This window comes from Jaculus jaculus, chromosome 5 (assembly GCF_020740685.1).
Source record: "Jaculus jaculus isolate mJacJac1 chromosome 5, mJacJac1.mat.Y.cur, whole genome shotgun sequence".
NCBI lineage: Eukaryota > Metazoa > Chordata > Mammalia > Rodentia > Dipodidae > Jaculus > Jaculus jaculus.
The window spans coordinates 82,306,939-82,321,457 of NC_059106.1; the positions used below are offsets into that span (position 1 = coordinate 82,306,939).

Below are 14,519 nucleotides of genomic sequence, written 5' to 3' on the forward strand. Positions count from 1 at the left end.
CAATAGAGAGAAAAGATGACAGTGGAGACTTCCTTAATGTACCAGAATGATACCATTTGCCTAGGCCAGACAAAAAGCTCCCTGAGGCACACCAGAAGTGACTTTCGCTTTAGATCAGTCAGCTCTGGTCTACCTCACGGAGCACAGGTGAGGCTCTGGGGGCCTCAAGGACAAGGCAGACACTGCAGGACTTTTGTCCTAGGCTGCAAGATCTCAAAGGGACAATTCACTCTAGTTAGCCTTTTCCCTTTGTCTCTTGGGCAAAAGTGGCTTACATATGTGGGGAGGCTATAGAAGGCCCTGGTAGATATCAGGCACTACAGCCCACACAACTCCCTAACCACCTAGAACAGAGAGCTAGCCTGGCCCGGGTGCAAAGGTGGGGTGCAGTTTTGCGCCATGCGCCATGCCTGCCTGGCCACTTCAGCAGGGAGCCTGGCTGAGGGGGCATGCAGACACATAGTGCACTAGGGACTCAAGCAGCAGAAACATGCAGGGCAGGAGGCCTGCCCACCCACCCCTGGTCTTGCCTGCCTGCCAGCCCAAACAGTGATGAGCAGAGGCCGACTGGCGGGCAGGCATGGCTGGAGAGAGCCTGAGGGAACTGGCCAAGCCCGCTGGTCCCTACCGAAGGGCACATCCCGTCGCCGGGAGAACTGTAGATGGGTAAGAAGTGAAAAGGACCAACCTTCTCGCTGATCTGAGAGATGAGAGTTTGGGTTGATGGCAGAGTGCGATGAGGATGAGGAGGGAATAAAAAAAAGACAAGGAGAAACACAGAGAGAGTAAAAACAGGCCAATCTTCATCTGCCCACACAGCACAGAGACGAGACAAGACTCCTGTGCCCCCTCGCACACACACGTGCACACAGGTGCACACGGACCACGCTGCTCACAAAGACTCGGGACTCATGGAGGACACAGTGGACAAGGCTAGAGCCCACTAGCAGGTGTCAGGGGTGCTGAGGGCAGAACTGGGAGGGGTGGAGGAAATGGAGCATGGGCCAGTCCCCATGCCTCTCACCTCCTACAGTTCAGATAGTGAACTAGGCCCTGGGGTGAAGGCCCACCCAGCTCACAAACCCACCGAGGCAAACAAGCCATTAGAGCCCACCACTGTGACGAAGCCCCATGCTAGTTTGAGGAGTATGTCCGGGTGCCTGTGGAGAGAAAGGCCAAGAGGCATCAGCCCATTTTAGATAGCCGTGGCCCAGCAGCGAGGTCCCTGCAAAGAACAGGGAGGACAGTACAACTGGTCCAGGTAGGCTAAGCTCTGTAACGGACAGGGCTCTGCCCTGGCAGCTCTATGCCTGATCTGGAGAGAGACGCTGTGGACGGAAGGAGAGAATGAGTCACTCAGGGAGGGAGTCAGATGGTAATGGAGAAAGAGGCTGGTCCATCCAGCATGCCTGGGCCTGCTAGACTGTGGGTGGAACTGTGGGCAACTGTGAGCAAATTGTGTGAAGCGTTCCCCCAACACAATCCCTGACAGTAATTGACTCTCAGGTGCTTCCTGTGTGTCTGACATCATGTGGGGAGCTTTAAGTGTACTGTCCCATTGATTGTAGCTCTCAGAAAGGTGGGGAGAACCCTAAGTTTGGTGGACAGAAAGGGGTGGTATGGGTAGGCTGAGGAAACAAGGCCAGGGGCCAATTGTTCCAAAGGGAGAAGAGATGGCGCACAGTAATAGGTTTCCACTGGGGCAAGCTGCCTCTAGGTGGCATGTAGCATTCTCGGTAGACAATTGTGGTGATCTAAGTTGGCTTGACTAAGGGGTGCTACCAATAGCTAGCTGACCAGAGATGCTTCTAAACCTCCTACTTTGCATAGGGCAGTCCTCCTTAACTGAGAAGTAACCAGTATGAAACATCTGTAGTACTAAGGTTGGGAAACAATGGGCGAGGGTCTACACATGCCTGAATTGGGAGGGACAGGCCTTTCACCTCTGGATAATGACAGGAACCACTAGGAAAAGAAGCCTTGAAACCACTGTGCTGGGAGACAGGGCAGACAGCAGGCTGACACTGATTTTGTTCCATGCCTGCCCACCATAAGCAGAGTTCCAAATACAAGCTGGAGATCTCTGCAGTTCCAGAGAAGCTGTGCTTAGCTGGGGGCAGAAGGGAAGGAAGGTGCTTTGCCAGGCCCAAGATTATGAAGGGTAGGGACATTAAAGGCAAAGGTCCCAAGCAGTAGGGCTTTTTATCTGTAGGCACAGATGCTTCAAGGAGGTTAAGTGCCCCAGTGACCAGATCAGCCTCCCTTCAAAGATAACCACTGCCTCAGCACCGTGGCCACAGGAGCAGCATAGCAGTAACTACAGAGTATGCTGCCCAGCTAAGAGGGTGGTGTGGGTAGGGTGCCGTCCACCTTGAATCTGGGTGCGCTTTCTTCTGCTTCAGTATTGCTTCTGGTGGTTCCACCCTCCAAACTCTGGCCATTACTGCAGTTGGCTTAGATTTACAGATGTTCTGCTGGGCCTCTCCCCTCCCTGGAATAGCTACATGCAGATGGGGCTGCTTCAAATGAGGTCTGGGACTACACACTCTCAACAATGCAGAAGGAGGATGGTCAATCCAAACTGTCTTTCTAGCTGTTCATCTCCGAGGAGACTCTCCAGGCCCCTGTGCCATTGTCAGACACTCAGTCTGGGTCAGCCTGGGCTAAAGGTTGTGCTTTTTACAGCCTCGCTGCTCTTGGCCTTTGTCCTGATGGTGCTCCTGAAGACAGGCACCCGGTCAGCTCGACAGAGCCTTGGTGAGCAGGGCACCTGGCAGCACGGACAGTGGTGTGGCTCCCCACTGGCCCCTGCGGCGTCTGCGGCTGCATCGGAAGCACAAGTCACCCATCACACACAGCCTGCCTGCAGCTGCACTGGTCACCACATAGGCTGGTACCCTATGGGCTCGCTAGAACCAGTCTGTGCTCTGGGACATGGCAGACCCTCTGTAAGGGTGCATGTCTGATTTCTCTCTGCCTTGCACAGCAAGTCTGCCAAACTGATTCAAGAGTAGGCCAAGCCACTGCTATGGCTCCAGCTCATGAGCTGTGGGGAACAGTCAGATGCCCCTTAAGAAACTGAGTTGAAGGCTTTATGCTGCAAGGAAGTTGTGTCCCTTTCCTTCACAAATCTCCCAGGATGGACTTTTCATGACCTCCACCTGAGCAGGAGGTTCAAGTGAGCGGACAGCTGGGAGTAAGAAGGGCTTCCAAAGCCTGTCCTGAGCACCATGCTCACAAGACCATATTGTGTGTTCTCAAGATAGCGACAATGGTTGGCTTTGATCACTTTGGGCTGTGAGAAGAACAGAGTAAAGACACCCAGACAGTCCCCAGGTCCCCCAGCTGTGTTTCTACCTTTGAAAAACAGGATCCACAGAGTCCCAACAAGGAAACCCAAGGCAATGCACTCATGGGAGTCACAGCTACCTCAATGTGACCCTGTGCTCTGGGGTCTGGCTGGTAACAGGAAGGCTTACCTGCTCTATCCCTAAGGCCTGACCACCCCAAAGTCCAGGATCAGAAGTCCTGAAGTCCACCCTGCTGGAGTAGGCAGGAGGACAGACTGAAGGAAAGCCAGGTTAGGCATGCATATTCATACACAAATGCATGTGTCTGTGAGCGCACACATGTGTACACTTTACACACACCACATACACCAGAGATGTCTGCTTCGAAGGCTCCAGACTCCCACAGGGCTCTGTGCCCAGGCAGCAAAGACCTATAAGAGATACAAATACTCCCAAGGGGGGCTGCTTCCCCAAGGGTCTGAAGGGAAGAAGGCAAGCAACGGCGGATGCTAGTAGCCTGCCCAGTGGGAGCTTCAGAGGCGGCAGCTGCTGGCACTGCTGCAGAAAAAAGTGGGAAGGAGACTGGGCCTGAGCAGTCCCTGGAGTGTCTGCACCAAGGGCTTCAGGCAGCATGCCTGGCAGGTGAAACTTGGCTCCAAGGTGAGGGGCCAGGCACGGCCAAGTCCTTACCTCGCACATACAGGTTGGCAGGGGCCGAGTAGCGTGTGCCTGCGGAGTTGGTTGCCACACACTCGTACTTGCCTTGGTCCGACTCCTCGCTGCTCTCAATCTGCAAGGCACCTGAGTGAGGGGAAACAAGGGGAAGGGTCAGCCTGGTCCATGACGAAGGTGGCCTGGAAACAAGGGTCCTGCTTGATAGTACATGCAGCTTGTGTTGTCCAACTGCTGCTGTTTACTTAGGTCACAGCCTGGTTGCACTTTGGAACACACTGTCATTGGCCCAACAGGCCAGTCTCTGCACCACCAGAGGTGGCCACTCATCCTAACCCCAATAGTCCAGGAGCTTGTTTGCCAATCACCATCAGTGTGCGTGGCCCTACAACCAGCCAGCCTGTAGACCTGCAGGCTAGGATTCCTAAGCAAGAAATGTCCTACTTGAGCAAGAGCCTGAGACTGTCACCTACCCTGAAGGGGCTTGCCTGGTGGCCTGATGCCCAGCAGTCCTTCCTTCCAGCCCTCATCCTCTCCCTCCCACTATGCCGCCACCCTGCTGGCCACACCCATTCCGGCTCTTCTCCTCAGCTTGGTCCTGCTAAAGTGCTTCGACCCACCAAGGCTTCTGCATAATTCAGGAGGCTAATGGAGGCTGTAGCTCCCATTTGGGCCAGCGCCCTGAGGGGCTGCTACAGTCATAGCCAGGATTGGGAGGCAGGGGCAGTTGAAAAAGGACCCTTCTAGAGAGTGCAGGAAATCAAGAAACTTGGGTTTAGGGCTTGTCCTGGCAGGTCCATGTGGGAGAGCTCAAGGTGAAGGATCATTCCCAATGGCCACCAACCCCCTACCTTCCCCCAGCCATAAACACTTGAAAAGCCGTCTGGGAAAGCACACGGGCAAGCTATCTGTGACAATGAAACCCACAGGGCACAAGTACCACGCCCCTCCCTAGAACAATTTGACAGACAATTACACCCACATAGGACAGTCCAACGGACAGTTAATAACCCCCACGGGACATAGTCTGACAGAAAACCACCTCCTGCATGGAACAGCTGGAGTAACTCTTAACAAGCTTCTCCCCCCACTCCCCACCCACCACCATCACCCATGACTGACAATTACGCCCACACAGACAGACAGAACCTGCTAGGCCCCAGCTAACGACTGGGCAGGAACCACAAGAGGACTTCTGAACCATACTCTCACAACCCAAGCTGAAGGGAGGTTCACTGTGGGTCCAATCTACAGCCCCTTCACAGCCCCAACATCCTTCTACCATTTACACCCAGGGAAGCAGGTGAGGCTGTGAGCACTGGAAGGCTAGGAGCCAGAGGTGGGACAAGGTGGGATGCCCCCAGTGCAGGAGAAAGGGCCTGACTCTGTGGTCCTGAACTCAGTTATCCCCACTGGAATCGGAATATCAGAGCTCAGTGCACATACCAAATACTCAGCTACTGGAAACACAGCCCTGACCAACAGCCAACAGGTCATGTTCATGGGATGGATGGACACTGCTACAGCAAACGTTCACTCAAGCAGATGAAGGCCAGGCCCTGGCTGGTGGGGGCTACCCTAAGGTCAGCTCCACAGGGACTCAGAGGAGACAGGTGGTTGGTGGCACAGGCTAGAACGGGAAGTGGTGCCTGGCTGGAATTCTATGGTCAGGAGAGCCAATATAGACTGTGGGCCTATTTACACACAGAAACCTCAAATCTGGTACCAATGCCAAGACCCAGCAGAAGAGAATGCAGAGTTAGCATGTGCTGAGTAGATGTGCAGGGGCTCCACAGGGTGAGGGGGAACAGGGTAAAGTGAGTCCTGTCCTTCAGGGTGACATCCCATGGGAGGTCACTACTCTTTTCAGCCCCAACTTCTGTCCTAAGCACCCTGGCCTTAAACTCTGAGGGCCTACATATACCCCAAATCATTAAGGATATGAGGAAGAAATGAGAGGATAAAAACAGAAGCCATCATTGCATGTGATAAGACAATGTTCGTATCCTCCTTGCTGGTAAGCCTTGCAGCCTTTCAGGAGGAAACAGATTTGAGAGATGGCTGTTTCAAACTTGAACCTAACTCTTTAGGACTTCATAGTCGATTCTTTGTCACCAATGGGTTGCAGTGTCCTGCTGCTTGAAGATAGCCTGGGGAGACTCCAAGCTGATATGTCAGGTGACCTAGTTATGCCTGGGCCTGTTTATTTCCCTATTGTCATCTAAAGTATTAAGTACTGAGGGCTGGAGAGATGGCTTAGCGGTTAAGCACTTGCCTGTGAAGCCTAAGGACCCCGGTTCGAGGCTCAATTCCCTGGACCCACGTTAGCCAGATGCACAAGGGGGTGCACGTGTCTGGAGTTCGTTTGCAGTGGCTGGAAGCCCTGGCGCGCCCATTCTCTCTCTCTCTGTTGCTCTCAAATAAATAAATAAAATAAACAAAATTTTTTTTTAAGTCTTAAGTACTGAATGTTCCTTTAGTCCTTGCAGGGATGAAGGGATTTAAGGAAGGATCCTCATTAGACTACAGGACCAAGATACTACAGGGGAAGGTGAGTAGTGACTGAGGTCTCCAATAAAAAAGGCAAGACTTGGTCATGTTCCACAACCTCACAGAAAGCTTCTCAACCCATATGCTAGCCAGGAGGACAGGCCAGGCTTCACTGTGGGAGCCAACTGGGTCCATCTTGTGGAGTGGGCTTGTTTGGAAGGCCTGGGCAGCAGGGCTTGCCATCTAAGGCGGGCTCAATCAGTATTCTCCACAATGCAGACTTGTAATGGATGAGTCCACAGAAGGGAATGACTGAGTGGAGGTGTGTAGTGACTGGTGGTGCTGGGGCTGACTGGAGATGAAGAGACTGGAGAGGTCGGGATGGGAATGTGGAGGTGACAGACTGGACGGTATGAAGTGGAGGTGAAGGCAGTGGCGTGGTGTGATGTACGAACAGCATTCTTACCTCTGATTGGTGAACCACCTGGCGAGGTAATTTGAATGCAAATAAGATCAGAGAGAAGCATTAGTACAAAAGAAGGGAAAGCCACACAAAGCCAATCAGATCAAATAAAACACAAGAAAGGGCCTTAAATAACGGAGAACTTAAGGCCTAAGTTTAGGCAACACAGGTTTATGTGTGAGCAAACACCAGGCTTAGCTGGGCTGAGTGTGGGTGAAAAGTGTCCCTTGGGTTATTGGCACTATTCTGAGGAGGTGGACGGTTGGCAGGACTTGGTGTGACAGGTCAGAAAGGTACACCTGGGCTCCTGTGGCCCCTACTGGCTGGGCTAAGAGAAGGGGAAGGGAAGGGAAAATATAGGCAACTCCACCCTGCAGGTCACTCAAATCCCAAGTACAGCACTTACCAAAATAAAACCAGGGTGTTTAAACAGACAGGAGAAAGGATCAAAGGGATACCATTATGGTACCAGGCCTCACCCCTCCAAACAGACCAACCAGCCATTGTGTGGTGGTTTAATTCAGGTATCCCCCATAAACTTAGGTGTTCTGAACGCTAGTTCCCCAGGTGATGGCAATTTGGGAATTAACACCTCCTGAAGGCAAAGTATTGGTGGGGGCGGGCTTATGGGTGTTATAGACAGTTTCCCCTTGTCAGTGTTTGGCACACTCTCCTGTTGCTATTGTCCACCTGATGTTGGCCAGGAGGTGATGTCCATCCTCTGCTCATACTATTGTTTTCCCCTTGAGTCTTCCCCTTGAGTCTGCAAGCCAAAATTACCCCCCTCTCCCCCACAAGCTTGTCCTGGGTGGGTGATTTCTACCAGCAAGGCAAGCCTGACTACAACAGCAAAACTGGTACCAGAGGAGTGGGATGATTACTGCTACAAACCTGACTGTGTAGTTTCTGGCCTTTTGGAGCGATTTTTGAGAGGAATGTGGAAAAAGTTGAAATCTTGGTCTAAGAGATGATTTGTAGAGCTGAAAATACAGCTTGATGGACTATTCTGGTCAAAGTTTAAAGACCTGAATGCAGTAAGAACTATGGACTGTGAGCTTTGGCTTATGAGGGTGAGAAAGAGCTTTGCCTGGACTGGGCTAGAAGCAGTTTGTGAGAGGCTTGCTGTGTTCTGCTTGTCTGTGTCCTGTGAACTTGTGCAGTGTTGTGTTATGTAGAAATGGACTGGTGTGAGCAGAAGGATATGGTACAAGAAAAATAATGAAATCTTTGGGCCAAAACTGCTGCCCTTTCACCTGCAATTGTATGAGATTATAGTCATTGAGATGGCACCAGCTGACCTGCACTGGAGCAACAGGAAGAATGCAGTGTCTTTTGATTGGGTCTGAATGCTGAAGGAGTGTCTTGGTCTTCAAAGTTGGCTTTATTCCCCACTGGATTAACTAATTTGGCAGCCCACCTGGTATTATGGAGCATAAGAAATGCAGAAAAGAGATGGTGATTAGATTTACAACATGGTTTTGTATTTTGGAAATGGCCATGCTGCCCATGTGAAGCAGGCTTGTTGGATTGCTTGCATGTAGGCCTGACGGAGCCCTGTGGATGGACCATGGGTTGCAGTGGAGACCCAATGGAGATGCCAGGACTATGGGATGGCTGCCAAAAATAGCTGCTCACACTGGATGAAGTTTTCTGGTGTGAGTAGCCTAGCTGGAGGGGCAGAATTAGAACTCGAGACTTGTTGCTGTTTAGAATTATTAAGCTTGGAGATTTGTCATTGACTAGAGTTGTTGGACTTGGAGCTACAGAATTTGATGTTTGCCCTGTTTAAATCTTGTATTGGTTGAATATTTCTTTGCTACTATGCCCAATGCCATCTGTGAATGTGAATGTTTATTCTGTTCTTTTTTTTTTTTTTTGGATTATGGCTCAGTTAAAAGATCTTGGAGCAAGACCCTACCTTGAAAAACAAAACAAACAAACAAACAAACAAACAAAAATCTTGGATTAAGGGGCTGTATGAACATCATTGAAATTGATTAAAAACTATGGGGACTTTTTTTTTTTTCCGAGGTAGGGTCTCACTCTAGCCCAGGTTGACCTGGAATTCACTATGGGGTCTCAGGGTGGCCTCGAACTCACGGCAATCCTACCTCTGCCTCCCGAGTGCTGAGATTAGAGGCATGCACCACCATGCCCAGCTCTATGGGGACTTTTAAAGTTGGACTGAAGGCCTTGTATTTTATATTATGTATAGTTATCAGTTTATGGGGGCCAGGGGTGGAATGTGGTGGTTTGATTCAGGTGTTCTGAATGCTAGGCCCCCAGCTGATGGCAATTTGGGAATTAAAGCCTCCTGGAGGCAGTGTATTATTGGGAGGGGGAGGGCTTATGAATCTTAAAATCAGCTTCCTCTTGCCAGTACTTGGCACACTCTCCTGTTGCTGTTGTCCATCTGATGATGGTCAGCAGGTGATATCTACCCTCTGCTCATGCCATTGTTTTCCCCTGCCATCATGGAGCTTCCTCTCAAATCTGTAAGCCAAAATAAACCTTACTTTTCCACAGCTGCTCTTGGTTGGACATTTTCTGCCAGCAATGCAAGCCTGACTGCAACAGTAAAATGCAACACATAGCAACCAGTCTTGGAAGGAAAGCATGGGATCTGGTCAACTCATAACTCAGTGGCAGAAGCCCTGTAAACCCACCTGACCCTATTAAGGATGGAGGGGCCACTGAGTTCCCAATCCTGCCTAGAGAGAGGCAGAGGGCCAGCGTCCATCCTTGTCTGAATGGTACCCCAGAGTCCGGGGAACCAGCAGCCAAGGACAGGTACTAGTCCTCCAAAGCCAAGCTTTCTATGAGGCCTGAGCATGTCCCCCCCTAACAGGTGCCTCCCCTGAGACTCAGGCCCTCTTTAATCACCACCTCCTGCAGAGGAACCAGGAGTCTATGAAAAGACATGGGTCCACATCTGTCTACCTTCTAGCTGTTTTTGAAGGACAGGACATACTCAGAGGCACACACTTTTTATTTTTGTCTTTTAATCTTTTCAAGGAAGGGTCTCAAGCCCATGCTGACCTGGAACTCACTCGATAGCCCAGACTGGCCCCAAACTCACAGTGATTCTCGTTTCTTAGCCTCCCAAGTGCTGAGTTTAAAGGTGTGTGCACCTCCACGCCTGGCCACACACAGATCTCACTGAATTTGACAACATAAGCCTGGAGAAATATCCATATTATCATACATATGATGAGGAACACAGACCCAGAAACATTAAGGGGCTTGCCCTAATCCCCAGAACACATCACTTGTACAAGTGACGCAGCAGGATGTAAGCAGTCTAGCTCAGAACTTTTCCACTGGGCAGATGCCAAGCCCGGAAAAAGGTACGGGGAGCTGATGGGACAGTGTACGTGAGTGCACAGGTTGAGAGGGAAAAATCAACCCAGCAGTTCTCTGTGTGCAGGCTAGAAGGCTTCAGGGGAGAAGGCTCACAACATCAAAGCCATTTTCACAAAACTTAAGAAATTATCTGCCTTGCTAGGTACGGTGGTACACACCTGTAATCCCAACACTTGGAAGGCTTGAGACAGGGCAAATTGTGACAAGTTACAGGCCAACAATAGCCGGATATGGTGGCGCATGCCTTTAATCCCAGCACTCAGGAGGCAGAGGTGGGAGGATTGCTGTGAGTCTGAGGCCATCCAGAGACTACATAGTGAATTCTAGGTCAGCCTGGACTAGAGTGAGACCCTACCTCGAAAAACCAAAAACAACATCATCAACAACAACAACAAAAGTTATTTGTTACTGGCCATGGTAGTACATGTCTTTAATCTCAGCACTCAAAAGAAGGCAGAGGCAGGAGGATTGTTATGAGTTCTGTATGTGGCCAGGCAAGGTGGTGCACACCTGTAAGCCCACCACTTGGGAGGCTGAGGAAGGAGGATCAATGTGAGTTTGAGGCCAGTCTGGGCTACTGAGTGAGTTTCAGGTCAGCCTGGCTTAGCGTGAGAGCCAACATTGAAAAAGACAATTTGCCCTCTTCAGCCTCTTTCTTCGATGAACACACAAGTGGAGTTTTCCAGAGGGCACATGATATGCACTACTGCAATGTGCTGTAGGCAGATGTAGATATGGGAATCCAGCTGCCTTCTATTAAGGTCCAAATTAAAGAGATCTGTAAATGTGTAAAACAATGAGGTTTCTCTCACTAAATTTTTGTTCTAGAATATAATTATTTTTCATTTAAAAAGTTATTTATGGTAATACATAATAGGTTGTTATTTTAAAATAAATTAGTAAACATTTAAAACCTTTTTAGTCTTAGTATCTAATATAGTAAACAAGATAAATACAATCTATACAAATGAAAGCCTCTTGAGGTCCTCTGACAGTTACAGTTAGAGAAACTAAAACCAGAAAGCTGACCATCACTGATCTCCTGTGGTCTAGGCCAGTGGTGGCGGTATATATGGCCACTCCTGCACACCTAGACTGCTGGCCTCTCAGAATAATACCTTCCTCACCAAACCCAGAATCTGCCCTTTCCATTTCACAAGAAGTGTATGGGACTGAAGGGGTCCCAGGAGTCAATCTTCCCAGAAGATTCATGCCAATGAACTCAGGGCCAAAATGAAACTGTTACTGCACACTGACAGAGCACCTTCTGGGGTAGAAGGACACTTTCAGTTAGAAATAGTGCCAGCCACCAGAGCCAGAGGCTCCAGACACCCCACTCCAGAGGCCAGGAGGCCTCATCCTACTGTGGCCATCTCTTCTTGATTCCACTGGGTAGTGGGACTCTGGGAGATACAGCTCTCTGATGAGTCAAAGGTTGTGGCTTACACACTTGGGCCACACAGGAGCACACAAGTCTCAAGGCCCTGTCTGGCTTGGCAGAGCTTATGGCCTAACAGTATGTTTGAGAACCCAGCCCTGGACTCCATGTGAAGATGAGCTTGCCTGCTCATATCTCTATTTCTATTATTTCTACACTTACTGTGGTTCTTCTTGGGCCCACCCAAGTTTGAAGTTCAAATGGCCCATGAGCTACCATGGCAGCATATTATGTTGCTGAAGTGAAGAAAGGACCTTGTCAAGCAGAGCTCACACCTGAGCTGCACATGTTGTCAACCTTTGCTAGAGGCATTCTGTGTGTATGTGGGTATAGGGGTCTGAAGATAGTCTGGAACTCTGAGATCCAGCTGTTCCTCAGGCCCCAGGTTTGATTTATGCTATATAAGAAGGCCCTGAGGTGACCTTCCAGGGGAACTCCTAGGCTTTAGTCTCTATGTGACCCCAGGTGACTCCCTTCATGCAACTGGAAGTAGGCATGATAATTGGAGCCTGTCCTACTTCAGAGGGTTGCCGGAGTCACCATAACAAAGAATAGGAAAGCATTTTGTAAACTGTTGGTGATGCGTAAACCACTGAGGTTCTTGTAAATAGCCAAGTGCTTAAGGGCCTGAATCTCTTCGATAAAGGGACGTCTCTGTAAAATGTTCATGAAATAGCCTCTGTACATTTCTAAGTAGCTAGTGGAGTCAAGGGTCACAGCCCAGAGTTGTCTTAAAGAGGCGGGATGCCTGAATCTCTCAGGTGTCATGTGGCTTCATGCCAAGAGCTGGACCCTAGGCCTGAGATCCTTAGGTCAGTTTCCAGGTGGCAGAAAGGTCAATGAGTAGACATTAGTCTTCAGTGACAAACTCCAAAGATCAAGTTCATAAAGTCATTCTTTAACAAGGGCTTAGAGACCTGTTCTGCAGGTGGGCTCATGCTGGGTAGGTTGGGGGGGAGGGAACCTAGTCAAAGCAAAGTGAGTCCCAGATCTTCCCTGAAGAGTACTCAGCCTAGGAACAGGGCTGGAGACAACAGATGGTAATAACAGGAAGAAGGAAGAGTCCTGAGAAGAGGAGCTAGGGGCTGAGAAGGGTGAAGGCCCTCCAGTGGATGAAGCAAAAATGAGTGAAGGACCAAGAGGCAGCAAGTGGGGAAGTGGCAGGAGACAGAAGAAGAGCTCCCACCTAGAGCATTTTATATACCAGGCAGGGAGCTCATGCTGATTGTCACTGTCTTTCTTTTTAATGTATGTAGTTCTTCTTTAAGAGATGAGAAAACTGGGCTGGGAAAATGGCTTAGCAGTTAAGGAGCTGGCCTGCAAAGCCAAAGGACCTGCATTCGCTTCCCCAGGACCCACATAAGCCAAATGCACAAGGTGGTGCATGTGTCTGGAGTTCGTTTGCAGCAGTTGGAGGCTCTGGTGTGCCCATTCTCTCTCTCTCTCTCTCTAATAAATAAAAATATTTTTTAATAAAAAAAAAAGATGGGCTGAGCATGATGGCACATGTCTTTAATCCCAACACTCAGGAGGCAAAGGTAGGAGGATCACCCTGAGTTTGAGGCCATCCTGAGACTACAGGGCTGGAGAGATGGCTTAGCAGCTAAGGTGTTTGCCTGCAAAGCTAAAGGATCCCAGTTCGATTCTCTAGGACCCACGTAAGCCAGATGCACAAGGGGCTACATGCATCTGGAGTTTGTTTGCAATAACTGGAGGCCCTGGCGCGCCCACTCGTGCCCTCTCTCTCTCAAATAAATAAAATATTTTTAAAAAGATGAGAAAACTGACACCGAGGCTCCAGAACGAATAAGGATATATCTGAGACATGGTGAGAGGAAGCTAGAGCTATGCCCAGGGTTCTGGGTGTCTTGTCCAGAGGAGCATGTAGTTAACTATGGAGGCAGGGTCAAGGGCCATGGGCTCAGAGTCTACCACTGAGTTTGTCAGAGATGGTGTGTGTATTGTGGGGGGATGAGCACAGAATTCTGATAGCTGTTGGAGGATGGATTCGCAGGGAGCTTTGAAGCAGGGAAAGTAGGGTTTGGAACCACATGAGTGAAGAGAACACGGCTCTTTACTGAAGCATGAGTATCTTCCAGGTTACGTGATAGGGTGGGGGGTGGCCAATCATGGAGAAGGTTTATGAGAGTGGGGTAATGGTTCTTAGGATAGAAGGTCACTGCTCTTCTAGACAGAGTGACATCTGGAAGACAGATGGAGCATGAACTGTCTGGGCTGGGGAGATCAGCAGTGCAGGTAAGGAGGAGGCAGTTATAGTTCTACAAGTAGTGGGTTCATGAGCTGGGGACAAGTGTGGGGCTCCCAGACTTCCGGGATGGAGGAACCAGTGTTGCAGGTAGGGGAACAGGGAAGTCAGAGGCAAGGTAGGGAAGACCAGAAGGAGTGGTCAAGGAGGAGGAAAGTGCTAAGTAGCATTCAATGGAGTGATGGGCAGAAGGGTGACATGGGTCCTGGCACACAGCAAGCACTACATAAATATTTGATGGACAAATTCTGCAGACAGCAGGTCTTCCCAGAACTACTGCCTGCCACAGACAGTCAATGCCATTCCGGGGAGGAGTCCGGCCTGCAGGGAGGACGGTCTAGTTGTTTGGGAGCACGCCTGGGGAGCAAAAGCAGAGGAGCTGAGCCATGACGGCTGCTATGCAGGGCTGGGCAGTGGCCACCAACACTGCCGGACTGTTTCTTGCCTTGATTATGGCTGTTTTAATTAACTGCACTACAGCTGCCTCCATCTTGTTGAGTTTTAATTAAATTAAATGAGCTAACACTTCGTGGGCTG

The 14,519-nt window shown here is 50.0% G+C and overlaps 1 protein-coding gene across 18 annotated transcripts in view; it reads right to left on the reverse strand.

The window, feature by feature from the left end:
• Ptprf (protein tyrosine phosphatase receptor type F) overlaps nt 1–14,519 on the reverse strand; it is a 99,270-nt gene that overhangs the window by 40,887 nt on the left and 43,864 nt on the right. For 7 of the 18 annotated variants that reach the window (XM_045149903.1, XM_045149900.1, XM_045149902.1 and 4 more), the window contains exon 7: nt 3,981–4,091. In XM_045149903.1, coding sequence (XP_045005838.1) covers nt 3,981–4,091 — 111 coding nt within the window. Of the gene's footprint in view, nt 1–688; nt 701–3,980; nt 4,092–6,918; nt 6,937–14,519 lie in introns of all 18 variants that reach the window. The other 11 variants (XM_045149904.1, XM_045149897.1, XM_045149906.1 and 8 more) reach the window with 3 other exon arrangements.